The sequence below is a fragment of the Ctenopharyngodon idella genome, chromosome 14 (assembly GCF_019924925.1).
Source record: "Ctenopharyngodon idella isolate HZGC_01 chromosome 14, HZGC01, whole genome shotgun sequence".
NCBI lineage: Eukaryota > Metazoa > Chordata > Actinopteri > Cypriniformes > Xenocyprididae > Ctenopharyngodon > Ctenopharyngodon idella.
Window position 1 is genome coordinate 7,460,064 of NC_067233.1, and position 27,563 is coordinate 7,487,626.

The 27,563-nt window shown below is 36.6% G+C and overlaps 1 protein-coding gene across 3 annotated transcripts; it reads right to left on the reverse strand.

Annotated features, from left to right (window-relative positions):
* Window positions 1–828: 828 nt before the first annotated feature.
* glrbb (glycine receptor, beta b) lies at window positions 829–27,528 on the reverse strand. 3 transcript variants are annotated; one of them, XM_051860538.1, is made up of 10 exons: window positions 27,201–27,521; window positions 23,408–23,550; window positions 22,973–23,079; window positions 20,123–20,190; window positions 16,513–16,739; window positions 11,953–12,035; window positions 9,995–10,135; window positions 9,705–9,857; window positions 6,228–6,514; window positions 829–1,625 (listed from the first exon to the last, which is right to left on the reverse strand). In XM_051860538.1, exons 1-10 carry the CDS (start codon window positions 27,201–27,203, stop codon window positions 1,329–1,331), a joined length of 1,509 nt encoding a protein of 502 aa, XP_051716498.1. In that variant the 5' UTR covers window positions 27,204–27,521; the 3' UTR covers window positions 829–1,328. The 3 variants fall into 3 exon arrangements, 2 of the variants coding, with proteins under 2 accessions (XP_051716498.1, XP_051716499.1); XR_007924904.1 differs by lacking the exon at window positions 829–1,625 and having other exon boundaries at window positions 6,366–6,514; window positions 9,022–9,857; window positions 27,201–27,528; XM_051860539.1 differs by lacking the exons at window positions 20,123–20,190; window positions 22,973–23,079; window positions 23,408–23,550; window positions 27,201–27,521 and adding an exon at window positions 16,869–17,263.
* Between the last annotated feature and the right edge of the window lie 35 nt (window positions 27,529–27,563).

The following is a 27,563-nucleotide window of genomic DNA, read 5'->3' on the forward strand; positions in this document are numbered from 1 at the left end:
GTTGTGTAGACTGTAAGTATTTTAAATGTTTAACTTTTTAAAATGTTAAATGTTTAATATGAATAAATAGCGCTCATAAACGGCCGTCGAGATGGCATTCTCAAGTGAAACGAGTCGAGGCTTGGACCCAGAAACGGCGTTCCTTACATCGCTAACAAGTGGATAGCATGAAACGCGCTGATGGCGTATGATGTCTGTGAGAACAGGGTGCATGAGGGTTTGTAAAAACATACACTGACAGGCAGGTAGGACATCGTATTATTTCATTCGGACCGAATATAAAGATTGGATGAACATTTTATGGTCCTACCCCTTTCACAGATGATATATATTTATAAAAAAAACATTTAGACCGTTTAACATAGTGATTGCTATCAGGATATGAGGATATTTTTAACCAGTATAACAAAAAATGTTTCTGTAGAGAATCACCTTTTGCACCTTTAATGTACTTGCTGAGGATGGTTGATTTACTTTAAAATGTTATTTTGGGTGAACAACCAGTCTAAATTTAAAGAATTAGTTGGCACAACTACAACTACTTAAGTTGAAAAAACTAAAAAAAAACTAAAAAAAAAAAAAAAACTAAAAAAACAGCTTTGCAGCTGGTTCCTTTAAGGATAACACAACTTTCTGTTTTTTTAAGCATCTACAGACATGATCTAACAAAACTACATAGGGAAATTAAGGATTTTTTGAGGGTTTCATTTAGGTACATTCTTAAAAAAAATCAACATTTTTTTTTTTTCTAAATTTCTATAAGTTGACTTAAAGATAGGACAAGTTTGAGAGAAGATTTAGCAGGAAAATGAGTCATAGGTCATGAGGTCAGCTGAGCCATTGGGCCATTTATTGATGGATGATTCACAAGCACAGGAGATGTTTGTTTTTTTGATACAGTTGCTTGTAATTTGGAATGCTTGTAATAGGAACATCATCAAAAGACAGTTCTTATGGCAGTGTTTTTCAGTACAAATGTCTCAGCATAATCTTAACAGCTGATCTGTAGGTCAAAAATTATATTATATATATATTAAATACAATATATTAATATTCATATATTCCATTTCCACATGCAAGATAATAATTTATCTCTTTTTTGTGCATAAATTAAATATAGTCTGAAAATCAAACACGTTTCAAGCAATGCCTTAGCTCTTTCTAATAGAAAATTTTGCTTTTGTTTAGCAATACTGTTTCTTCCCATAGTTTCGCTCTGCACACCTGCTCAGATTGATGTCTGAGGTAAAAAACAAAAATTATACAGGCCGAGACGATACGAAGGAGGGAAAAGTTAGCTGAATGAAAGCAGGTTGAATTTCACACAATCACAAATACACAGACCAGTAAATGACATTAAAGAAAAGGAAGGAGAAAGGGAAGAGCGCGCGGGCATATAGATCTATGCGCTTAGCTGCCGAGGGGATGACAGGTTTAGGAGGTGGCGGCTTCTTGTTGTTTTTGGCTTGAGATTTACAGAAAGCAGTGCCGACTTCAATGGGTTTGCCGTAGCAGTCAAAGTTTGAGAGTTCAAAGTCCCGTGGCAGAGAGCCGACGATGCTGAAGTCATTGGAGCGCAAATCTGACTTGGAGGTGCATACCTTTTTGCACCTTGTCTCTGTCACCTAAGAGAGATAAACAGGGAGAGAGTGAGAAAAAGAGGAATAAAGAGAAAACGTCACATCTCAGCAACATCTGGTATGATTTTTCCTGAAACATTAAAGGGATAGTTCACTCCAAAATGCAATTCTGTCCTTATTTCCATTCATTTCCTCACCTTTATGTTGTTCCAAACCTGTATGACTTACTTTCTTTAATGAAAAACAAAAGGTGTTATCTAGAAGAATGTCCATTTTCTACAATGAAAGTGAATGGTGACCAACAAGGCTGTTGGTCATCAACACGACTTTCCATCCACTTTCATTGTAAAGACAAAACAGCTTGGACTTTCTGCAAAATATATCTAGTTTTGTGTTTCACTGATAAAAGTTAAAATCATACTGGTTTGGACATGTGCCCAGAATAATATTTATAAAATATATCATAATTAATTATATACTGTAAATGTTTTGTTGAGTATGCAAAATTATATTATTGCTATTATTATTCCAAGAATACTATACTACATTTCCAAGAAACATGTCTTATTTATTTATGGTCAGCAATGCTGAAATGTGTATTCAGCATCTAGAAAAGGAGTAAAATAAATAAATCAGAGTACATTAAAGTGCCCCTATTATGCCATTTTAAAGGTTTGTAATTTTGTTTTGGAGGTCTCCTACAACAGATTTACATGGGTATAAACAGTAACTATGGTGGTGATTTTTTCTTCATCTTTTTGAAGTGCATGTGTAACCCCTCCTGTTCGAACCTCCCACTCTAAGCAGGACTCGAACCTGGGTCCGTGGCATGAGAGTCGGGCGCTCTAACAAGGAGGCTAAAGATCACAGTCTCCAGCATCAGTCACTAGAGCGCCTCTTGAGATCAGGGGAGTGAGGTTTACACGCACAGCTCTTACCGGCTACGTCTGTTACACATGTAAATTGGAAAACAGCGGGGGTTTTTTGACATGTCGACAACACAAACCAAACTCTTCCAGGCCTCAGCTACAACTACAGTGTTTGAGGGCGGGTCAAAGTTGACACGGACCATAGGCTGGCATTATGCAAATTTGTTACATTGTTATGTAGGTATGTAACAGGAAGTGCGACTGGAATTGCTGACAACTCATTTTGGTAGGTCAGAATCGATTCTATCTTTTAGTAGGCAATAACTTGTCATGCACTTTGATCTTTAAAACTTTGCAGACCTTTTACATTCACAAATAGCTATATTATACACTGCATAAAACGTAATATTCAAAAAAGCTTAAACACATTATAAAATGGTTACAAAATTTAATATACAAATCATACTGGTGAGTTAATTGAAAGAGTAACTGATTTCATTATTAGATTAGCGTTTTCCGAAGTGTGAATTAGGGTTATATATGCAGTTTCGTGCTTGACTGAAGAAAGAAAATCATACTGGTTCGGAAAGACATGAGTGTTATTAATAACAGGACATTTTTGACAGAACTATCCCTTTAATTTCACACTTAGGTATTTTAATTTGTATGATTTGGAAATGAACAAATGATAGCTGGCAGGTGGATCATTTATGCATTATGATACTCATTCAGGCATCAGACATGGACAACTCAAACCAAATCTGATTAAATGTTTACTTCAATATTATGTCCCTCAAGTAGAGGCACATACACTCTCTATCTCTCTCTTTTTTTTTTTTTTAGCATTTTCCTTTCTCCTAACTACTCTGAGCTGCTGGGAGAGGGGGAGTTTGAGGACAGCAATTATTTTGGGCTCTTCCTAAAGCCCTAACAGGGCCGAGTCACTGTAGCATGGCCCTCCCACGCAGGAACAACAGGAGAAGAAAAGAAGTGGTGTGAAGAAACACCTACCTCGCATCAAAATAGAACAGGACAAGACAAGCATTAAGAACTGATGTGACATTGCACTGTCTGGTTCTCTCTCTCTCTGACTAACAGAGCAGAGGGATGTCTGGATCAGTGATGTCTGATGGTCTAATGCCAACTTGTCTGTTGTATTTGTTCTGGATGTGTGGAAAGGGGCAGAAGCCATGCAGTGCTGGACCGCACTACTTCCCACTGGGCACACAACACTTAAATCCTCAAACAGCTTGATATATTTTCTAGTGCACAGATTTAGGAAACTGTCTGTCAAATTCAGTATTGGAGCTTTCATATCCTTCTAATAAATATTGTCTGCTCAAAAGCTTTCAGCATGTCTGAACAGCCATTAAATGGCTGGAGAATCGGTGGCAGAAAACAAGCCTTGGGACGCTTCCAAACAGCTCTAATTCAGAGCAATGAATGAGGTTTTCTTGGAGGTCAGTAACTTTCAGGGGTTGTGCAAAGAGCATGTGGGTTAATTTCAGGTCAAATGTTCTTCTGGTAGCTGTCGAAGGCCCAGTCTGGGAGTAAATGTGTGACAGTGGTTGCAAACACACTGCATCCTTAAGCCTCCCTCTGGGGCCAATTTAAAGCTTATAATAGACTTCAGTAAACCACATTATTCAGCCAATTTCTCCTGTCTGTCAGGCAACCCTTGCCTTCAAGCTCCTCTTCCAATTGTTGCTATAAAGCTGTCTGTTCTCTGAAGAACATGAAGTACTGTGATTATCCCACCTACACTTTAGCATGCAGACCTGACATTAGCAGTGCATGATTTTAGATTATATAACTACAGGGACAGTAATGCAACTGAACACAATAAAAACAGAATTTAAACAATTATCTCTTTAAAAAGGTAAAATTACCCATTTAAACATAACGTGTGTCCCCATGTGCTGCTTAGCTTGTGTCTCTATATACTGTATACTGTCATGGAATAAAACAGTTGGAATGAATACAGATGTGTCTAGTTTTTATTTCAGAATCTAAATTAAATAAAATTAAATTAAATAATTAAAATAAAATAAAATAAAACAATATATTATATTTACAATATTATAATTAATATATTTAATTATATATTAATATGTTTATATATTAATGTTAATATATACATTACTGTTCAAATGTTACTGGTCAGTAAGATGTTTTAATGTTTTTGAAAGAAGTCTCTTGTTCACCAAGAATGCATTTATTTGATCAAAAATAAAAAGTCATATTATTACAACTTCAAATAACTGTATTATAATATATTTTAAAATGTAATTTATTGATGGCAAAACTGAATTTTCAGCATCATTACTCCAGTTTTCAGTGTCACATGATCCTTCAGAAATCATTCTAATATACTGATTTGGTGCTCAAGAAACATTTCTTAATATTATCAAAGTTGAAAATGGTTGTGCTGCTTAATATTTTTGTGGAAACTCTAATGCTGGATTATTTGATGAACAGAAAGGTCAAAAGAACAGCATTTATTTGAAATAGAAATCTTCTGTAACATTATACTGTTTGGCCGAATTAAAATATAGACGAAATAAAGAAATTCTGAATATAAGTATTACTTCATTTAAACTTTTGAATATATTAAATGTATAATTGCATGCATAATTATATAAATGCTTTGTTAAAAATTGTTAAATATATACTGTGTGTATATATATATATATATATATATATACTGTGTATATATATATATATATATATATGTGTGTGTGTGTGTGTGTATGTAAGCAAGGTACGAGAGGCTGTATCGTGAATAAGTCACAGCTTAAGGGCGTTGTTAGGCACGACACGAAGAAACCCCCTTCAGTTGTGACTTATTCATGATACAGCACTAGCCTCGAGTACCTTATTGTTTTTATGAAACGGTTACCACACAATACAAATATTAAAGCCAAAAATATGTATCAATGCAACTTTCATGAAATAAACTTTCACTAAAGCCTTCCTTCCACCGGAAAAATTAGTCCCTGACTGTGAACAGCAACAGAAGTTACATTATTACGCCATTAGATGGCGGCAAAGACTGTCTTTATGAGTGAGTCAGTCAGTAAGAAGACTTTTACACTGAATTGTTGTGAACACGGAACAAAATGCAACTGATAAATGCTTTGACCAGTGCTGTCAGTCACGGGAAAACCCCTTAACTGCTAAAAGGACAAGATAATACATCGGACATTTAAACAGATTTTTTTTTGTGAATAGAGAACTGACCTGAAGGAAAAAGCTAAAACTAAATGCAGGTAATAAACTCACTCACTCGATCTTTTTCTCACAATACTCTTCTACATAATACAGTAAGCTTCAATCAACAACATCAACTGAGAACAAACAGTTTATGTTGCTAAGAGTGGTTGCTAAGGGTGTTGTGTAGTGATACACAGAACCGTTGAGTGAAGCGGTCATAGCCGTGTTTTATCGTGAATAAAACACAGCTATTGACCAATTAGAATCAAGGACAGGAACTAACCGTTTTATAAATAAATAAATATTAATATATATATATATATATATATATATATATATTAGTACTGTGGCACCACCATGATGCTATTTTGGTATCAGATGGTAAAACAAGGGTACTTTAAGAGTATGGTTAATGTTCAAAAAAATTAACTATGGATATTACCAAAAACTATGGTATTATCACAGTATTATCACTACCAGTGGTGCTTTTAATTATTATTATTATGAAATTGTGGTAGCAATACAGTACATTTTGTTTAAAAAGAGTCAGCTGTTTGTCTCTGACCTGTAGCGTACTGACGTGTATAGGGGTGCTTCCCATGCCATTGATAGTGTTCTTGGCAGGGGTCTTTCCCTCTGCCTTCTCTTTGCTGGCAATCTTTGCTCTCTCAGCCTCCAGCAGCTTAGGGCTGTTAAGCATCACCTGAACCACAGCATATTCGACCAGAGAGGCGAAGCCAAAGAGCAGGCAAGCAATCAGCCAGATGTCAATCGCCTTTACATAGGAGACTTTGGGAAGTTCAGAGGCCAGAGAAGTGCACTCAGAAGAGAGTGAGAGCACTGACAGTATCCCTGCAGACAAAGAGAGTGGTCATTAGATCAAATGATCTGAGGAGAGATGAGCTTACACAATGATCTCTATTTGTTTCCCAAGATAACCGACTAGAACAGACTGTACAACATAATATGAAACAGCAAAGTGGTCAATAAATGATATCCTGACATTCATTTTCTTCTCTGTTTATACATTACAGTTTTAAAAGTCTGGTGTCGGTAAGATGTTTTAATGTTTTGAAAGAAGTCTCTTATGCTCACCAAGGCTGCATTATTTGATCAAAAATACAGTAAAAACAGTAACATTGTAAAAACAGTTGTGCTGCTTAATATTTTTGTGGAAACCATGGTGCATATTTTTTAATAAATTGAAAGTTTAAAAGTACAGCGTTTATTTGAAACATAAATAATCTGTAACATTATACATGATTTTATTGTCACTTTTGATCAACTTAATACATCTTTGCTGAAAAGAGAAAATCTTACTGACCTTGTCAATGGTATAACTATACCAATACAATGCTTTTGTTTGCTTAGAAAATTTTTATCTATTTTATTAAAGATGCATATATTTATGTTAAAATATTTTATTTTATGAGCAGGCTCATAAATGGAATCGCACAGAAGCACATCCCTGTCCCCTATGTTTTTGTTTATTAAATATTTTAATGTTATATTATTTATTAATAATTTATAAATATTTGAATCTTACAGCTTTTTCTCATATTTTATTCAAATTAAAATATTAACTCTTTCCCCACCAACTTTAAAAAAAAAAAAAAAAAGTCACCAGCCAGTGCCAGCATTTTTGATAATTTCCCCAAAAATTCCATGGCCCTCAGAGTATTTTATATAAATATTTGAACATTTGAATATTTGAAAATTTAAGGAATAATTGACAATGGGCCATTGAACCTCAAGACACTGTTCCGATGTTGTATTTCAAGACATTTATCAGGTTTTTATTCTTAAAACACACTTGTGTGTGGGACTAATTTATTGCGCATCTCATCCCAAGCCTCCGTTGCTAATTCCAAAACGTCATTTCAGAACTAGTAACGAAGACTGTTGATACAGTTATTAACGCAGTTGAGAGAGAAAGAGAGAGAGAGAGAGAGAGAGAGAGAGAGAGAGAGAGCAACATATGTGAATTAGCACATATGAGTGTTAGATATGGTATCTAGTGCATGTGGTATTTGGATTTGGTATTTGTTCAAAGGTTATATGCCATTTGTAGGATGGTTTGTATTTATTTGTGAAATATGAAGTAGGCTCATTTATTTATATTTGTAAAACAATACATACATTTGTTACTCCTCTGCATTTTCGCTCAAACTGACCTTTTTATTTGCACATCACTTTCTGTTTGTTTGCGAGTCGAGTTTTCCTTTGCAAAGCAGATTGTGTTTGTTTGCAAAATGCTGGATTTGTTTGTTTAATTATGGCACAATGTTAACTCCATAAAGCGCTGACCAAACGTTTCTGTGTGCGCGTCTGTACGATACAGTACGTGTGTACGTTCGAAAGAGAGAGAGAGCGTGCTTGAGAGCTTTCAGGACACAATAAAACGAATTTTGTCGCAAAAACCATGACAATAATTAGTCGTTTTCATCCTATTGTTTACTATATTTATTTTATTGGTCGGTGTCATTGTGCGTTTTGTTTCATTTGCGGTTGTAGGCTGTAAGGACCTATTGAGATAACTGAAATTATTTGGCGAAGTGATATGGAACTGCAATGCGGTCAAGACCTGCTAGAACTACTTTACCCGTGCGTTTCCTTGAAAATAATTGCACACCTTAGAACGTTGGTTGACCAATCAGATTCATGCATTCAACAGCCCCGTAGTATAAGTAAAAAAAAGAAAGAAAAAAAAAAGAACAGAGCCTCTGCTTTTAAAAAAAAATAAAATAAAAAAAAATATTATCTAGCTTCATGCATTCTTTAATCATCACTTGGATGTGGATAAGTTTCATTTTAAAGAAAAAAAAATGGCTGAGAACATTTTTTGGTCAAAGATTACACCCGGATCAGATTCAGAACGATGATCTTAAAACATTGATGGAGTACATAGAGTCCATCAACAGCCCAAAGCTTCATACTCCTATACCTGTTCCTGGGTCCATATTTCAATCAACGTTTGACAGTTTTTATTTATATGTTTAACGTTTGATGATCGCATTATTTTACATGTACATAAACAATGCTTGTTCTGTTTCTTCTTTGCTTGTTTATGGATCCGGAGATTCTGTACTCTTTCCGAAGATGCGTAATAGCGTCCCCTAACATATAACTGAAAACATAGATTGCCGGAAAATTCCGTCAATGACCGGGAAGCATTGTGTCATAAATGATGGAAAATTTCATCAATGGCAGGGAAAGAGTTAAATATTTAAATTCATTCTACAGATTTCGCCACAAAATATCTGTAGATTCCATCTAGGCCTGTGTATAATCAAAATAAATGCAAACACACACACATTGCCTACAAAACAAACACTCACAAACTGCATTAATTGACTGACCTGAAATGGTATGGGTTTGAGACCACGGACAGTGGCATTTTGAGATGACACTTGATGTAATCACGTTATACTGTGACAAGGACAACAATGTGGACAGATGATGGTACTGGCATCACCAATGAAATCAGAGAAAAATCCAATTTTAACCAAATCGAGGCAGAGGATTTGCAGACATTTTGTAATGTCCATCCATGAAACAGCACCCAGTGCACAAGGAATAAGCATGTTCCATGAAATCAGTGCATGCATTTATCAGCAATATCAGGCTATAACCGGAAAACACAAGAAATTGTCACATTTCACGGAATCTCGTGTAATCTTCATCGCATCTCAGATAATCTTCTCTCACTGACCCCACCGATTCCGATTGCGAAATAACGCCTGTGGGCTGCAGCTGAGGCAGATGGAAATATCCTGGACATGCATTACATTTCCATGGAGATGCCTGTAGGTAAGCAATTGATGAAAAGAAGCTACAGTACTGTAGGGGATAAAAATAATCACCCTAAACCTCCTGTACTGAAATCAGTGGCATTGAAAAGATTCATTGGTGGATGTTATATTGGTGAAAATGGGGAATAAAAAATGTAAAAGATGGGGTTGGTTATGGGAATACAGGACTCCACAGAGACATGAGATGAGGTGCTGATGCTTGTGGCAGGACTGATGATTGGAAAAAGTACCCAGAGGCACACGGGCAGCGCTGGCGTCAGGGTTGATCCAAAAGGAGAGCCAGGAGAGGACGACGATAAGCAGGGTAGGCGCATACACACCCATCATGTAGAAGCCCACCTGCCTCCTCAGAGTAAAAATCACCTCCACACACGTGTAGTAGCCTATCATACAACAGTTCAAAAGGTTGCTTTAAATAGACAAGCGGTACATTTATTGTGGAATCTTATTTTTCAACTAGACCAGAGTGAGAGCTTATGCGCACATTTAGTGCCATTCATGGAAAGTGAAAAGCTTTTACCTGTCCCTGCGTAGTACTTGGTGCAGTTGCCATATTCAATGTCCTCTTGTTTAATATCGAATTGAGGCAGAGCAATCTCTTCCATCTGTACAGGGTCACCAGACTGCCACATGAACTGCAGGTCATCTGTGGTATAGCCGACTACACACACACACACACACACACACACACACATTAAAATAAAAAATAACTCAACAAATAGCAATAATACCTGTTATACTAGCTTCATCAACTTTTTTTTTATGACTTTTGAGTTCTCAAGTTTACTATATTATTATTTAAACAATTTCTAGCCAATTACATATTAAATATAATTAATAAATATTAATGAAATATATAATTACATTTTTAATGAAATATAGGCTACACTGTACAAAATTATCACAACATTGTTTCTTTTGTCAAATCAATTTAGATAATTAATGTGGTTCAGAATCAGATAACATAATATTTTGAGTTTCTGTTGATTAAATCAATAGCCTTCATTGTATTAACTCAAATTTTTAATTTCAATGAACTCAAAATTTTAAGGCAACCAGGTAACTTACTTTTTTAAAGTTAAACCAACAATCCTTTTTTACAGTGTAGACAGTTGTTCCTTATGGCTGAATTGTACTGTTTAACAGCACCTGAGTAAATCATTTTCAAGGTACGACATCACATGCAATATATACAGGTGCTGGTCATACAATTAGAATATCATCAAAAAGTTGATTTATTTCACTAATTCCATTCAAAAAGTGAAACTTGTATATTATATTCATTCATTACACACAGACTGATATATTTCAAATGTTTATTTCTTTTAATTTTGATGATTATAACTGACAACTAAGGAAAATCCCCTAAGGAAAAACACAGTGGACCAACACCAGCAGATGACATGGCACCCCAAACCGTGGAAACTTTACACTGGACCTCAAGCAATGTGGATTGTGTGCCTCTCCTCTCTTCCTCCAGACTCTGGGACCCTGATTTCCAAAGGAAATGCAAAATTTACTTTCATCAGAGAACATAACTTTGGACCACTCAGCAGCAGTCCAGTCCTTTTTGTCTTTAGCCCAGGCGAGACGCTTCTGACGCTGTCTGTTGTTCAAGAGTGGCTTGACACAAGGAATGCGACAGCTGAAACTCATGTCTTGCATACGTCTGTGCGTAGTGGTTCTTGAAGCACTGACTCCAGCTGCAGTCCACTCTTTGTGAATCTCCCCCACATTTTTGAATGGGTTTTGTTTCACAATCCTCTCCAGGGTGCGGTTATCCCTATTGCTTGTACACTTTTTTCTACCACATCTTTTCCTTCCCTTCGCCTCTCTATTAATGTGCTTGGACACAGAGCTCTATGAACAGCCAGCCTCTTTTGCAATGACCTTTTGTGTCTTGCCCTCCTTGTGCAAGGTGTCAATGGTCGTCTTTTGGACAACTGTCAAGTCAGCAGTCTTCCCCATGATTGTGTAGCCTACAGAACTAGACTGAGAGACCATTTAAAGGCCTTTGCAGGTGTTTTGAGTTAATTAGCTGATTAGAGTGTGGCACCAGGTGTCTTCAATATTGAACCTTTTCACAATATTCTAATTTTCTGAGATACTGAATTTGGGATTTTCCTTAGTTGTCAGTTATAAATCATCAAAATTAAAAGAAATAAACATTTGAAATATATCAGTCTGTGTGTAATGAATGAATATAATATACAAGTTTCACTTTTTGAATGGAATTAGTGAAATAAATCAACTTTTTGATGATATTCTAATTATATGACCAGCACCTGTACTATGAATGCTTTACATTTTCCATGTCTTCTTAAGATATTATAATTTTCTTGACCTTTTTAGGTCTACTAAAAACTTATATTCCTTCATATTTCCAAGTTTTTCTTATGACTGTGGGAACTCTGATTTTTTTTTCTTGTATTATTTTCTTATAAATACTTATGAATGAAGTTATTCATATTCACATACAGCTCTCAAGCTGCATTTTGCATCGCTGGGTGTCCATGGGAAAGAGAGTCAGGTCCAGAGGACAAGAGAGGGTAACAGACAACCTGAAAAGAGAGACAATAAATTTGAGACAATGAATCATGCAGCAGCTTAGTCAGTTTGAATCAGGGTTATAATTTGGAATGAGGCATTTTATTTATTTATTTTTTGACCAACTGTGGACACCTAAACATCATACCCATTTGAACTTGATAAAAGTTTAATTTCAAAACCATGTACATTAAATAAGGATTAAATTAGAAAAAAATATCAGATTCCACTGACTGCATTTAAAGTTTCATGCTGAATTGTTCACTTATATGAGTATATTCAAATATTTTTTGCTAAGATTATTTTATCACTAGACTGCATCATTTGAAAGTCAATCCAAACTGAACCGATTTCATAGATGCCACAGACATGCTGTCTTTCCCAACAGTGGAATAAATTCTTCATGCAGTTCCCTTTTTTGTGCACAGCATGCACACCAAGGCATATTTATTTAAAATACCATTAACACATGAAAGCTTTTTGGTTTTCTCTCTTAATCTGACAAGCACAGTCTCAGATGCAGCAAAGAGCTGCTTTTTACACCAGCAAGGCCACACAGCACTTGAGTGCAACTGAAGCACTGTGCCAAGATATTTTTGTGAAGGCCTGGGAAAGGTTAGAGAGAATGAACGTTTCCCTCTAATATCTGTTTTTGTTTAAGATGTATCTTTATGGTGCATTATACAAATTATCTGAGAGAAAGACAGACAAGGGTTAAGATGTAAGATGGGGTTAGACGGTAAAAGATAGATACAAAATAAAGATTCCACTTGAAAATAAACTTACCCCTGGTTTCACAGACAAGGTTTAAGGTAGTCCTAGACTAAAATGCATGTTTGAGCTGTTTTAACTGAAAGAAACTTGCTCTGACATATCTTAAAATATGTCCGTGCCAATGTTTTGTCTCAAGATGCACATCAGTACTGTTTTCTTCTAAGGCACATTTATAAAAGCTGCTTAAATGTCCTAACTGAACTAAGGCCTAATCCTGACTTAAAGGTGCAATATGTAAGAATTTTGCAGTAAAATATCCAAAAACCACTAGGCAAGTGTTATATATTTTGTTCACTTGAGTACTTACAATATCCCAAATGTTTCCAACTATTTGTAAATCGTGAGAAAATTGCAATTTTAACCAAGGCTCCGGGACGTGTGAGGAGTCACCTGTCAATTGCGTCATACCCGCGTTACCCTCAGTTTCCGGTTTTATTTTGTGGAAACCATGGAAACACCAAAGACGCTTTAATATATGACACGTTTTAATAGACAAGGGAACAACTGTTTTGATATATTTATAGACAGAAAACTAATTATTGTTATATAGCTCAACACATTTAGTCTTAATGTTTAAATAAAATTTTCTTGATTTTACCATGCTTTACCATGCCTCAGAGAAAAACACTATTTTGTCAAGTAGCTAACATAGCATAATCAGATGCAGCTTTATTTTTAGTAACAGTAATACAGAATTTTCTCCATCATATAATACGTTTTAAAATTAATTGCATGCCATTTATCAACACAAGCCATCCAGCATTTAATATATTCTAAAATTGATCACGGTTGGAGTTAAAAATCATCATTTGTGTTCTACTGAAGAAACAAAGTCACCTACATCTTGGATGCCCTGGGGGTAAGCAGATAAACATCAAATTTTCATTTTTGGGTGAACTATCCCTTTAATCTAAGCCCTGTTTGTGGAACCAGGCCATTGTGTGAAAAATATTATCCTGCTCCAAACAATATTTAGTTGCGAAAAATAAAATTGCTATGTATTAAGTAGCAAAAAGTTTTTTTGTTTTTTTTTAAGCATATAAAACCATTTTATATTATTCTGGCATAAAGAAATATATATATGAAATGGCATGTGTTTGGAATTTAATTATTTTATATGTACTTGTTTTATAAATTTATATTTTATATTCTAATATTGACATTTCTGAAATTATTTTTAAGCTGACCTAAAATAAATAAATAAATAAATAAATAAATCTTTGCATAAATGGCCAGTTAGAATGTTCCAAAATAAAAATATCAAATTATTTTTCTCCAAGTATACTGGATGTTTGGAATGAAGAGGTTATGGGAGCAAAGGTCCTTATCCCTAACAGGTGTGTCAGTTTCACTGAGAAAAAAAGATAAGAAAGACAAAAATAACTAATGTATATGCATGGAGGAAGTTGAAGGTCGATGGACGAGTAAAGGCAGAATTAGTTTCAGGGAGGTATAATATGAAATAAACACTCTTGTTTCTTTTTGAAAGACTCTTATTAAGACAGTAATCCCTTGCCACACACATACCCAGATACAGAGCAAGGCATCCTGGGCCAATGCCAAAATTGAGAAAGGGCTCACGGAAGACCACCCAGCTCATGCTGTGATCCGGGTGGCATGGAAAAACACTATGGAAATACATTCGCCTCAGACATAACAGAACAAAATGTGATGCTCTTAAACACTCTTCCCATCCAGACTGAAATGGCTCTGTGCCAGTGTTTAGATTTTATCTTTACCCTAAACTGGACCATGTCCAATGCACGGCTGGCACGGTGACCACAGTAACAACTCGCATTTGTTTAAAGCATAACGGCCTGTGGTATTGTTTACCTTTATAAATAACTGTTTGTTTAATTCTATCCATGTTTATAAACCTTTACTAAATTAAAAAAAAAAAGAGCAGAATAATATTTTCACAGCGCAAGGTTTATATAACACAGCACTCTGTGGACAGATCTACAGCAGGTGTGGTCACTGACTGCTAGAAGACACTGAGAGCTTCATTCACTCAGCGGCACCTGTAGATAAAGCCATGGAAAGATAATGACAAGAGGTGTCCACCACTGCTAAAGGACTGAACTTTCACATGGGATCAAATAGCAGGAGCTGTAATTTAGGTGTCAGTGGTGAGGTGAAATTCTAGGGTCAACAGATGTATCGAATCTCCAATTCTCAGATCACTTTAAGTCCCCTGAGGTTTATTAAAAGCATTAAGAAGAGCTCAGAGGAGGGTTCAGTCACTATGTTCCCTGTCATTCAAACATGTATTTTAGGTTACTTTGATTTTATATACTTTTTAAGACACTTATTTTACTTGTTTTAGTTGCATCAGTACTTAAAGGGTTAGTTCACCCAAAAATTAAAATAACGTCATTTATTACTCACCCTCATGTCGTTCTACACCTGTTTATCTTCGGAACACAAATTAAGATATTTTGATTAACTCTGATGGCTGAGTGAGGCCTCTATTGAGAGCAAAGCCATTCAAACTCTCAAGGTCCATAAAGGTACTAAAAACATACTTAAAACAGTCCATGTGAGTTCAGTGGTTCTACCTTAATATTATAAAGCAATGAGAATACTTTTTGTTCACCAAAAAAACAAAATAATGACTTTTCAACAATATCTCATAATGGCCGATTTCAAAACACTGCTTCGGAGCTTTACAAATCGAATCAGTGAATCGGAGCGCCAAAGTCACGTGATTTCAGCAGTTTAGCCGTTTGATAGGAGATCCGAATCACTGATTCGAAACAAAAAATTCATAAGCTCAGAAGCTTCATGAAGCAGTGTTTTGAAATCGGCCATCAAGAGATATTGTTGAAAAGTTGTTATTTTGTTTTTTTGGTGCACAAAAAGTATTCTCGTCGCTTTATAATATTAAGGTAGAACCACTGAACTCACATGAACTGTTTTAAAATATGTTTTAGTACCTTTATGGATCTTGAGATTTTCAGTGGCATTGCTGTCTATAGAGGCCTCACTGAGCTATCGGATTTAATAGTTATGGCATGAACGCAGCATAAGCACGTTGTTTTAATTCGGTAGGAACTGTAAAAGGTGCTGCTGTTTGTTTGCAGTGCTCTGTGACTGACATCTGTCTACATAAACTCTGCATAGCATGAAACGCGCTGATGATGTATGATGTCTGCGAGAACAGGGAGCGCGAGCGTATGTAAAAACATACACTGACAGGCAGGTTCCATACACAGACATCTCAGTTTTCACATAAATATTAAGCAATATGATTGTTTTCAACTGTGATAATAAAAAATAAATGTTTCTTGAGCAACAAATTAGCATATCAGAATGATTTCTGAAGGATCATGTGATGCTAAAAATACAGCTTTTCCAACATTGGAATAAATTACAAACATGTATTAAAATATATTCAAATAGAAAGTGCAATAATATTTCATAAATATTACTATTTTTACTGTATTTTAATCAAATAAATGCAGCCTTGGTGGTTTATATATTATTTCTCGGAAACAGGCTTCCATGAATGGCTGACACATTAATTTCAACACCTTCTCGAATGGTAATTTGTTCCACTTTAAAAGGCCTTGACATCTGATAAACTCTTTTGTTTGCTTTGTTTTGATTGCTGTGGTAAATAATGTGAGTAGGTGTTACCAGCAAGTAGACCACATTTGTCATCATCCGCAAAGACAGAGGTTGGGTGCTTTGCAGGAAGAGAGCATTAAACTTCACCTCATGCTGATGAGTACGTCTCCGTTTCTGAAGATAAAGAGCAGGATGTTCTCCTGAGTAACGTCATGAAAGTTAGCACTCTTTTCATTGGCAAAGAAAAGATCGGGTTTCCAGAGGCATTTGAACATCTTCGGGTCAACGGTGAGCGAGTCTGACTTGAAGTCCTGAGGAAGCCGGAGTCTGGGGTCGTTCCAGCGCTGTCTCAAGAAGATGTTGACACGGTAGTCCTATAAAAAAATACAGGCCAAAATGTCCATTAAAGTTTTCAGAAATCTGTTGAACTGAATCAAACCAACTATTTTGTGACACCGAAAACTAGATTTGGTTGGGTGGGCGCTAGTTAGGAGGGCTGACACCTGTCTTTGTGTTAGGTGACAGGAACTGTGAGAAGCCTTGAATTGGACACAAAAACAGCACATTAGTCCTAAGGGTGACAGAGGAGCCCAGGTGTCTTAGGCATCGGCATGGCAACCAGCATTTCTCACGACCTCTGTGTGATGTTTTAAAAAATGCTTGTCTCTGAAGTATCTAGGCTCCAATAATGGCTGGTATTGAAGTCATGCAGCTGCAGTGCTCAGAGCCGCTCGTATTTACATTTCCAAGTATCGCAAACACCAGAGGCATGCGACGGGTGCAGCAATGAGGGCTCACGCTGTATGTGAGCACCTACGCTGGGGAAAACACAGGGTTCGTTAAGTCAGATTGGCCCCAGCTTCTCTGTCGGCTTGCGTGAGCAAAAGGCTTTGAAGTGGCATTTTCTAGTGGAGCTTGTTTTGCTAGCGCTGATACTGTGAAGACAGATGACATGCCAAATAAAATGGGCACACTCCAGCTGCACTACTGAGTCAAGTGAATTTGGTTTCTAAGTGTGGGTGCGTTGTCCCTGTGTGTATGATTCACATCTTGGTATGTCCTGTTTTTCGTTCACTGCTCTGACCAGAAACATTCAGGATGTATTACACACAGCATTGAATGGCATTGTGTCATATTTACAAGTGGTGTTTTGTTGGACTTGTCCAAATGTTAATAAAGTGCTAAATAAGCTGTGGTAGGCAAAGTGGCCTGCTTCTTACTAGTCAGGTCTCTGGAGAGGTTATGAATAGCCTTTTTGTATTTCTGTCTTATGCCACCTGTGCATATTAAGGTTAACCACAGCAGAATGATGCAACAACAAAGTGGGACCTCATTTCCAATGCCTGGTGTCACGCAATACTCCAGTAGAACTGACTGCAAACTATATTCAACCTATGACACCATGCAGTGTTGGGCAGAAAACACAGCCCTCTGATGTCTTTCCAGGGGAAATATTTTCAGTAGAGGTGATCTGAGACACTCTGGCATGATGGGTTGTTTATGGGTGTCACTGCTCATAAGGAGCCAGACGTAAGATTGTGGGGTCTGGAGCTGATTTTTTTACCCTGGTAGAGTGTTAAGTAAACACGGTAAGCCCAAAATAAAGCACAGAGTCATGAATCCAGTCATCTGTCTGGTAGGACTTGCCCCTGACATTTTTAAAACTAGACTTTTTTTATTTATATTGTTTTTGTTGTTGTACAAAGTGTTTGAGACATGTCTGTGTTCTTTTGATGTAATCATTGATTTCAACATAAATGACATTTAAAAAATCTGAAAACTAAAAAATAGTGAAATTGAGAAAAGAAAACAGCAGAATAAAACTGAAGAAAATATATGACTCAATATGGTCAAAAGTTTTGTTGGACTAGAATACTTCAAAAGGTTGGCTGCATCTGAAATCGCATACATGCCTACTATATAGTAGGCGAAAAACAGTTTGTGACAAAAGAAGTATGTCTGAATTCACTGTACTCATAAAAGGCAAAAAGCACCTAGATGACCTTCTGGCAATATTCTGAAGAGTGCATTCAAGGGACACTTTACCATGATGGGATAGTAAAGTGTCCATCGAATCCACACTTCAGAATCTCACCAGAAGGTCATCCAGCCACGGGAGAGGATTTGTGAGTGGCAGTGATGCGACCAAAGTCCCTTTCAAGGACGTGACGCAACTGACGCTGGTATATCACGTGGTAAGGGCAACATGGCAAATGTAGTATGTCCAGATTACATTTATACTATATAGAACACACTTTTTTAATGGTTGTGAAGTAATTACTTTTTCAAAATAAATACCTACTCTAGAGACTATGCGATTTCAGACACAGCCATTGTGTAACCAAAAATTGTGAATAATTTATATGACAAATTTATGGAAGCTTGTTTCCCCCACTGAATAAAAAATAGAAAAAGGTATAATTGCAACTTTTTAATTCAATTCTGACTTTATAACTCACAATTGCGAGTTTATATCACACAGTTCTGACTTTATAACTCGCAATTGCGAGTTTATATCATGCAATTCTGACTTTATAACTCGCAATAGCGAGTTTATATCACGCAGTTCTGACTATATAACTCACAATTAACCCTTCGCCGGGGGTTTGATTGACAAGCGATCTAACCAATCATAACGCAGAATCCGCCATTTTGTCCGACAAAGCAGTCAGGAGTTAGAAGATTAACCTCGGTGGACTTGAAACTTGAAAAATGGTGTGTACAGATGTCTTTCCGCATTTGAAACAACATTCCTTCTCATGTTCATTCATGTTTATTTGATGCTATAAACTAGCTAGTAGGAAGAGATGATCGGTTCATGAGCCGCTTGATCTGAGGCACTACAACGATCTGTCACGACACATTAAAGAGCCACAAAACGGTTTTTATTGTTCAGATTTCTTAAAAAATTACACAATTTGAAAGCTGGGACTTTGTTTAATATCATAAGTAACCTGCTCTGTCTTGTCTGTCGGCGTGTTGTCAGTGTCCTCTTTGCTCCGCGATGTATTTTTCACTCTGTGTGGTGTGACAGCGCCATGGCTTGTCGGACAAAACAACAGTAACTAAGGGGGGCGGGTCTTTGCAAAGGGTCAATTGTGAGTTTATATCACACAATTCTACTTTATTTCTCGCAATTGCGAGTTTATATCTCGCAATTCTTAGAAAAGAAGTCAGAATTGTGAGATAAAAAGTCTCACCTTTATTATTTTTTATTTAGTGGTGGAAAAAAGCTTCCATACAAATGCCACTTTTTTAACTGATTTCTTTTGATGAACATATCGATATTCAGGCCACATATTTGTTGTACAGTAACTTTACAAAGAAACTGACTGATAGGTAAGGACTTGCCCTGACCATGATTTTATTGCATTACAGTGTAAATAATTCTGTTTTAAAAAGGCAAACGTTGAGAAAATATCTAAATAATTATATAGACTACCGTTCAGAAGATCAATATGATTTTTTAGATACTTTTGTTTAGCAAGGATGCATTAAATTGATCAAAAGTGATGAAAAGACTTTCATTTCGCTTTTAAAAATGCTGTTCTTTTGAACTTTCTGTTTATCAAAGAATCCTGTTAAATTGTTAAATGTATCACAGTTAACAAAACTATTAAGCAACGTAACTGTTTTCAACTGTGATAATAATAAATGTTTCTTGAGCAGCAAATCAGCATATTAGAATGACTTCTGAAGGATCATGTGACACTGAAGACTGGAGTAATGAACGTGTGTATGTGTATGAAAGTGATACCATAGTGGTCTCTTGGATGGACCCAAAGCTGTTGATGAAAATGTTCACACGATCTTCAACAGGAATACCTAAAAACAATCAAAAAAACAAATTTCACATCTCAGCACATCAATCACATCTATCAAACAAGACGCCCCAAAAGTCATTGTAAAATTTTTAGCAGTGCACTTTCTCACAGACTATTATGGGTAACGTTAACTATTTGGTTTATACCATGAAACATATGTTTGCACTTTATATATACTACATGGAAAGCATGGCATTATAGGAAAATGCTCCAACTACTCCAACTGCTATTTCTATTCCCAAGATTATTATGTTGACTTTAATGACTGCCAGGAGCTTTCATCTTGCTCAGATATGAAGAGCAGCTGGCTGGCCATAGAGACTAATAACACTGAATCATACAGTGAGCTCTTAACACTCAGACCACATCAAGGCCCACGTTTACACTGAATGCCAGAGAGCAGAAGGCTACAGAGGTTCTCACTCTTTACAACTTACTTCATTATATCTGGAACGGCTGCCAACAGTAGCATAACCTAAAATTACGTATCTGCCACAATGCATATACATGCAATAAAACATGATTTGTCATTTAATAATTACTGTATACATAATATATTTATTTACAGGAGGGCAAAACTAAGAAGTGAACAAGAAAAGGAAAAATATCAGTAAACAGTACCAACAGAAGAATATATTTATACTAGCAAAGGAACAAACTCTGAATGTTGTCTTGACAAAGCCTTGTCTAAAAATTGAAAGATATTTGAAGTTAGAGGGTTGTGATTCTTGTGTTGTTTGAATACAGTTTGAAGAGAGATTTTTAAGTCTGAAAGTCACGTGGATGCTAGAGTGTTCTGTGTGGTTGCTAGGCAGGGGATTCTGGGTTGTTTCTAGACTGTTGCTGAGGTGATCTGGGTCAGTACGTTGGTAGGATGTTTTGAGTGGTTGCTAGGCAGTTGTTATGGGGTTCTTGATGGTCGTAAGGCATTGGTAGGTAGTTGCTAGGGCATTCTGAATGGTTGCTAGGCAGTTGGGTGGCTTCTGGGGTGTTGCTAGATAGACAGATAGACGTGACAACCTCTTGTTAATAATTATTGTTAGGCTGTTTTTAGGCACTTAATGACTATTTTTTGATGGCTAGGTGGTTGTGGGTTGTGCCTAGACTGATCCTGAGATGTTCTGGGTTATTGGTAAGCAGTTCCTAGGACGGTATTCTGAGTGGTTGCTAGGCTGTTTCTAGGATGGTTCTGAGTGGTTGCTAGGCAGTTGCTAGGGGGATCTAGGTGATTGCTTGATTGCTCTGTGTGGTTGCTAGACAGTTGCTGAGGTGTTCTGGTTGTTTCTTGGTGGCTGCTTTCTAGGGTGTTCTGAGTGGTTGCTAGGTAACTGGTAAGTGGTTTCTAGTTGGCTGCTAGAGCTCTGGGTGGTAGCTAGGCAGTTGTTCTGGGGTTCTAGGTGGTTGCTATAGGGTTTCTAGGCGGCTGCTAGGGGGTTATGAGTGGTGGCTAGGGTGTTTTGGGTGGCTTCTGGGGAGTTGCTAGATAGACAGATAGTTGGGATAATCAAGATAACGTCTTGTTAATAATCATGTATATTTATTAGGTACACCTTGCTAGTAGCAGATTGGAACAGCTTTTGCCTTCAGAACTGCCTTAATTCTTCGTTGCATAGATTCAATGAGGTGCTGGAAATATTCCTCAGAGATTTTGGTCCATATTGACATGATAGCATCACGCAGTTCCTGCAGATTTGTCGGCTACACATCCATAATGCGAATCTTCCATTCCACCACATCCCAAAGGTGCTCTATTGGATTGAGATCTGGTGAATGTGGAGGCAATTTCAGTGAAGTGAACTCATTGTCGTGTTCAAGAAACCAGTTTGAGATGATTTGAGCTTTGTGACTTGATGCGTTATCCTGCTGGAAGTTGCTATCAGAAGATGGGTACACTGTGGTCATAAAAGAATAGACATGGTCAGCAACAATACTGAGGTAGGCTGTGGCGTTTAAACAATGCTCAATTGGTACTAAGGGGCCTAAAGTATGCCAGGAAAAAATCCCCAACACCATTACACCACCAGCAGCCTGAACCATAGATTCAAAGAAGAACAGATCCATGCTTTCATGGTGTTTACGCCAAATTCTGAACCTACCATCTTAATGTCGCAGCAAATATCGAGACTCATCAAACCAGGCAACATTTTTCCAATCTTCTATTGTGCAATATTGGGGAGCCGATTTCAGTTTGCTGTTCTTAGCTGACAGGAGTGGCACCGATGTGGTCTTCTGCTGCTGTAGCCCATCTGCTTCAAGGTCCGACTTCTTGTGCATTCATAGATGCTCTTCTGCAGACCTCGGTTGTAACGAGTGGTTATCTGAGTTACTGTTGCATTTTTATCAGCTTGAACCAGTCCGGCTACTCTCTTCTGACCTCTGGAATCAACAAGGCATTTTCACCCTCATAACTGCCACTCGCTGAATATTTTCTATTCTTCAGACCATTCTCTGTAAACCCTAGAGATGGTTTTGTGTGAAAATCCCAGTATATCAGCAAATACTCAGACCAGCCTGTCTGCCTCCAAAAACCATGCCAATTACCTTTCTTCCCCGTTCTGATGCCCAGTTTGAACTTTAGCAGATCGCCTTGACCATGTCTACATGCATAAATGCACTGAGTTTTCGCCATGTGATTGGCTGATTAGATATTTGTGTTAACAAGCAATTGAACAGGTGTAACTAATAAAGTGACTGTGAGAGTATATATATATATATATATATATATATATATATATATGTATATGTATATATTATAGCACTGCAAGGGTAGGTGAAGTACTGACCTTTGAAGTTGGGTCGGATTCTTGGGTCATAGGTGACCAAAAGTCTATTAAGGATGTTGCTGGTGGAGTTTGCTGGAACCCGTGCCAGGTCCTCTGATGACAGCTGCCTGAAGGGACCAAAGACAAGAAGTGTTAGGGTGCAGTCATTAACAGCAACAACAAAAGTATATTTAGTCATGCTCATGTTCAAAAATTCAGTCATCTGTTTCTGTGAAGGACAGCATTACCAAATCAAAGTCATTATGCATGGTTACATACAACCATTATGACTCTGATGCGAGTTATTTCATTTGCCACAGTGTAAAATACACACACAACATAAGAGCAAATAGTTCCCTGTTGAATAGTCAGAAAGTTAACATAATGAATAGCACAATACAGAAGCAATGTTTAATGAAAAAAGGGCCACCAAATGCTGAATACAAATACACTTACGAAGGACAGTAAACCTGTTTTCCTTTCTTCTTCCCTTTCTTAGCAGATTTTTCTTTGGTGAATCCTCCTTCCATCCAGAGACAGATGATAAGCAACAAGAAAATCATCTTTAGAGTCTTCATGTTACAGCAACTCAACTTAGCCTGGAAGAGAAACAACACATACATTAAGGTTACATTAACCAAATCACAAGTACATACAGTATAGTATAGAGATGCACCGATGTATCGGCTAACAATCGGTATCGGCCGATAAAAGCTATTATTATCACTATCGGCCATCGACCGATTGTTTAAAAACAGCCGATGATCAAGGCCGATTATGTCCTGTCAATCAAAAGGGTGCGGGAAAACGTGACTGCAACTCATACATACTATGTGTGAAGAAAATCACTCATGTTGAATTTTAATGCATAGTGACATTAAAGCAGGCTCTTTTTGACCCTATGAATCACCCGTAGTTCAAGACAGGGTTGCCAGGTCTGCGTTTTTTTTTTTTTTGTTTTTTTTTTTGCTATATCAAATATTATTTGCAGCGCCTCCCATCCAATAATCGCAAAAAGCTTTGTTCTTTGTTACTTTTGATATGAATAAAGCTAAAGTTTTTAAATTCTGTCCATTTTCTCATGAAATTCAAACAATAAATGGCGTTTTGACGCTCTTAAATGTGACGTGTCAGGTCGCTGTAATGCCTCAGTGCAGGCGGCAGTGCGGAGCGCGAGTCTTTTCTTCCTCTTCAATAGAAGTTATATCTCGAAAAAACATGCAAAGGTATGTTAAAAGATATAGTACAACTTACCGGAATGTATCATGTCTCATGTAATCACTTCATTTGTGTTTCAGCCGCGGAAAGACGTCAGTAAAACAGCTTGTGAACAATATGTCACATCATGTCACATTTACCTCAGGAATGTTTTCCAATGTTCACAGTTCCTTAGCTATCTATATTAAAAAAAAAACACTAGAGAGGAGCTTATTTACTGTTAATTATATGTTTGTGTAAATTTGCCATGAAGATAAGTGCTTATGAAAACTAGCTTATGTCATACTAAGTTTTATACAAAAATTTCAGTTTTTATTTGAGTGTAATTATTATATCTGAAAATAAACAGCAGCTGAATATAATACCTCTGTTGTTAATTGTAACCTCTAATATTGTAGTGTACCAAATGAGAGGGTTCCCTGTACAGTTTGCAACATTATTTGGGAGAGCTTTTTTTTTCCTTAAGAAAAACCAAACTATTGGTATCGGCCGATATCATTCTGAATAATTGGCTATCGGTATCGGCAGAGAAATTTAGTATCAGTGCATCTCTAGTATAGTATATTATTATACTGATGTTATTTTTAAACTGCATACTGTATCATGGTCAGTAGGCATTGATGAGAACAACGCATTTGCACAATGTCATTATTTTACAGTTAGAAAAAATATTCTGATATTATAGTCTTTGTTCAAAGCCACTGAGCACTAAAATTCCCAGACTATCAATGGATAACAATGTCCTCTCTCAGAGGACACACAGGCTGTCTTTGAGACTGATGGCCTGTTGGCTCAGGAAATGTGGTTCTGTTGTATCCGTGACCGCTTTAAAAATGGTTATGGGTGTCTGTCACTGTGGGTGGTCTAACAATGTGTTTCTACAGTGTTTCCACAAATTATATAGGACAATTAATGAATTTATTATCAAAACTAATAATTTTGCCCCATGTAAACAGTGCTTTACTGATACACAACCGTTCTTGGTATACTTGCATGTACATCATACGAAAATTACCAGGATTAGTGAATTTAAAATGTACTTTTGGAAATAACTTGGCGAAGACACGGTTAGCATGCCTAGTAGTAAGGCCTACATGTCAGTAGTTTGAAATATGCCAAACACTGATCTATTTGACAATGTACACATGTACAGTCCTGCTGTACAACACAACCATCGATGATGTCCAAATGTAGAGGAGAGGAAGCAACTGGAAAAATCAGCATGAGGAATTCCCCTCTGAGGAAGGCTGCCAGAAAACTCCCCTGTCTAGACTCTTCCACCCTCCACCTCTGGAGGCCTGATTCTACGCCAGTGCATTGATCATCATCTTAAATGAAACCGGCCAGTGTTCATGCACACTCCTCCAATCTCTCACTCATTCCATCACTATTATTATCACCAGATGCTTGTGTTTCTCTTTCACATCTCTCCAGATCTCTCAATCTCTTTCTCGCTCTCATTCCCTTTCTTTTCCCTGATTCAGCAGTCATGGCAATTTGAGTTTAATGTTCCTCCTTGGAAAGACACACACAAACACTGACCGCAGGTCTACATATGAAGTATAGAAATTCAAGTAGTGGATTATAATGTTTTACTATGGGAGTCAATTTAAGGGAAAGAGAGACATGGTTTTGCTTTATTTCCACAACAGACTAAATCTAAGTAAACTTGACCCTTATTCAATTGAAACACCCCTCATTTTTTGGCCGTGTACCCTTATTAAGTCTGACTGTTTCATTCACAGCTAAAAGATTTCACTCTGTTCCACTTATGTGATGCTCATTTTTCATATCATGATCTCTATCTGTATAGTAACCTAAGGAAAAGCAGATAACGTCTAGAAATGATGTATTAGAGGTAACTGAGGTGAAAAATATATTTAATTATGTTTAATATATTAATTTATGCCTGCTGTACCTCACACATAATATGACAGAATCAGAACAAGTATAATCCAACTGCTGATCATTGTTATGAAGGTTCCATAAACCAAAAATTATTCAGAAATTTTTTATATTGATTGATATTTTTGATTTTTACTAGTGGGTGCAGGAAACTATAGTTCATTTATGTAAGTAACGATAGCAAAATAAAGTAAATATTATACCCAAATATTCTTCATACAAGTAAAACTGATAAAAATTTGGAACCAAAAATTATTCAGACACTTTGACCTGACCATGTTTTGCTTAAGTGTTATCTGACATAATTAAGATTAATTTTTTCTTACACAGTTTAACTCTGAGATCTTGTCATATTTTATTACCATTTTTTTTGCACTATAGTGAATAAACTGTATTAATGAATGAAATGTTCAAGGTGTCTGAATACATTTTGGTTTGACAGTATATAAATATAAATATTTATGTAAATACAAATGGGTCAATAATTAATTTTTTATTAAACAATAAAATGTAAATATATTTTATAATATGTATTTAATAATACTTATAATACAATGGTAATATAATAGTAAAAAAAAAACAATTATATGCATATTAAATACAATTACAAAAAAAAAAAAAAAACATAGAAATACAATTGCCCTCTTAAATAAACACACACACACATTCATTATACACGTTAAGCTTAACTTAAGCTTAAGGTTATCATTTTTCAGTAATAAAAAATAAAATCATAATTAGGCCCATATTACATAATTTTAGCCTGACAGATGATATCCATAGGCAAACCCCACCACTTTAATCTCACATTGTGCTTATATTTTAATATAAGCACAAATACGTAAAGGAATAACAACGACCTGTGGATGCTTTGAGCATCAAGTTGAAGAAGTTACATTCAGGCGTGATAGAAAATAAAGCAGGTTACGGCAGCATATGGAGAGGGGAAACAGCAACAGCATCCACCATGACGACGAGGGGGTTGGGATGATGATGATGATGATGAGGGGAAATACAACACAGAATGACAGCAAATACGCGCGTCGCACCTCCCCCCCCATTCATCATACACATTTAAAACGCCCGAACGCGCTTTCTTTAAAATATTACGTGTGGTTTCACTCACCATTTTAATGTCGTAGCGGTTGTTGTTCCACAGATTCGATCCAGTGGCGCTGACAGTGCAATATGTCGTTAAAGAGCCTTCATGACCAGTCGCCGTCTATATCGCATTCTGCTAGTCGTTCCCTCAGTCAGCGCGAATCGTCGTTCCTAACGACGGCGTTTCCCGTCTGTTTTTCTTATTTTTTCAATTTTGATAACCTTAACAGAATCTTTATTCTCGCTGTACTATTGCATTGGTATGGGGTTGCCAAGATGGAGCCTTGTGTGTGCACCTGTCATGCAACATGCGCAGTAGCACGCTGTACAAGGACAGAATGAATCACACATGCAGCTTCCACAGCATCACTGGAGTATAATGCAAGGC

Excerpts from the sequence above, each read along its gene's own strand:
- glrbb (XM_051860538.1), bottom strand. Across the intron at positions 23,080-23,407 it reads AAACAGGTTTACTGTCCTTC|GCAGCTGTCATCAGAGGACC; the intron begins GTAAGTGTATTT and ends TGGTCCCTTCAG. Across the intron at positions 12,036-16,512 it reads GACGTACTCATCAGCATGAG|GTTGTCTGTTACCCTCTCTT; the intron begins GTGAAGTTTAAT and ends CTCTCTTTTCAG.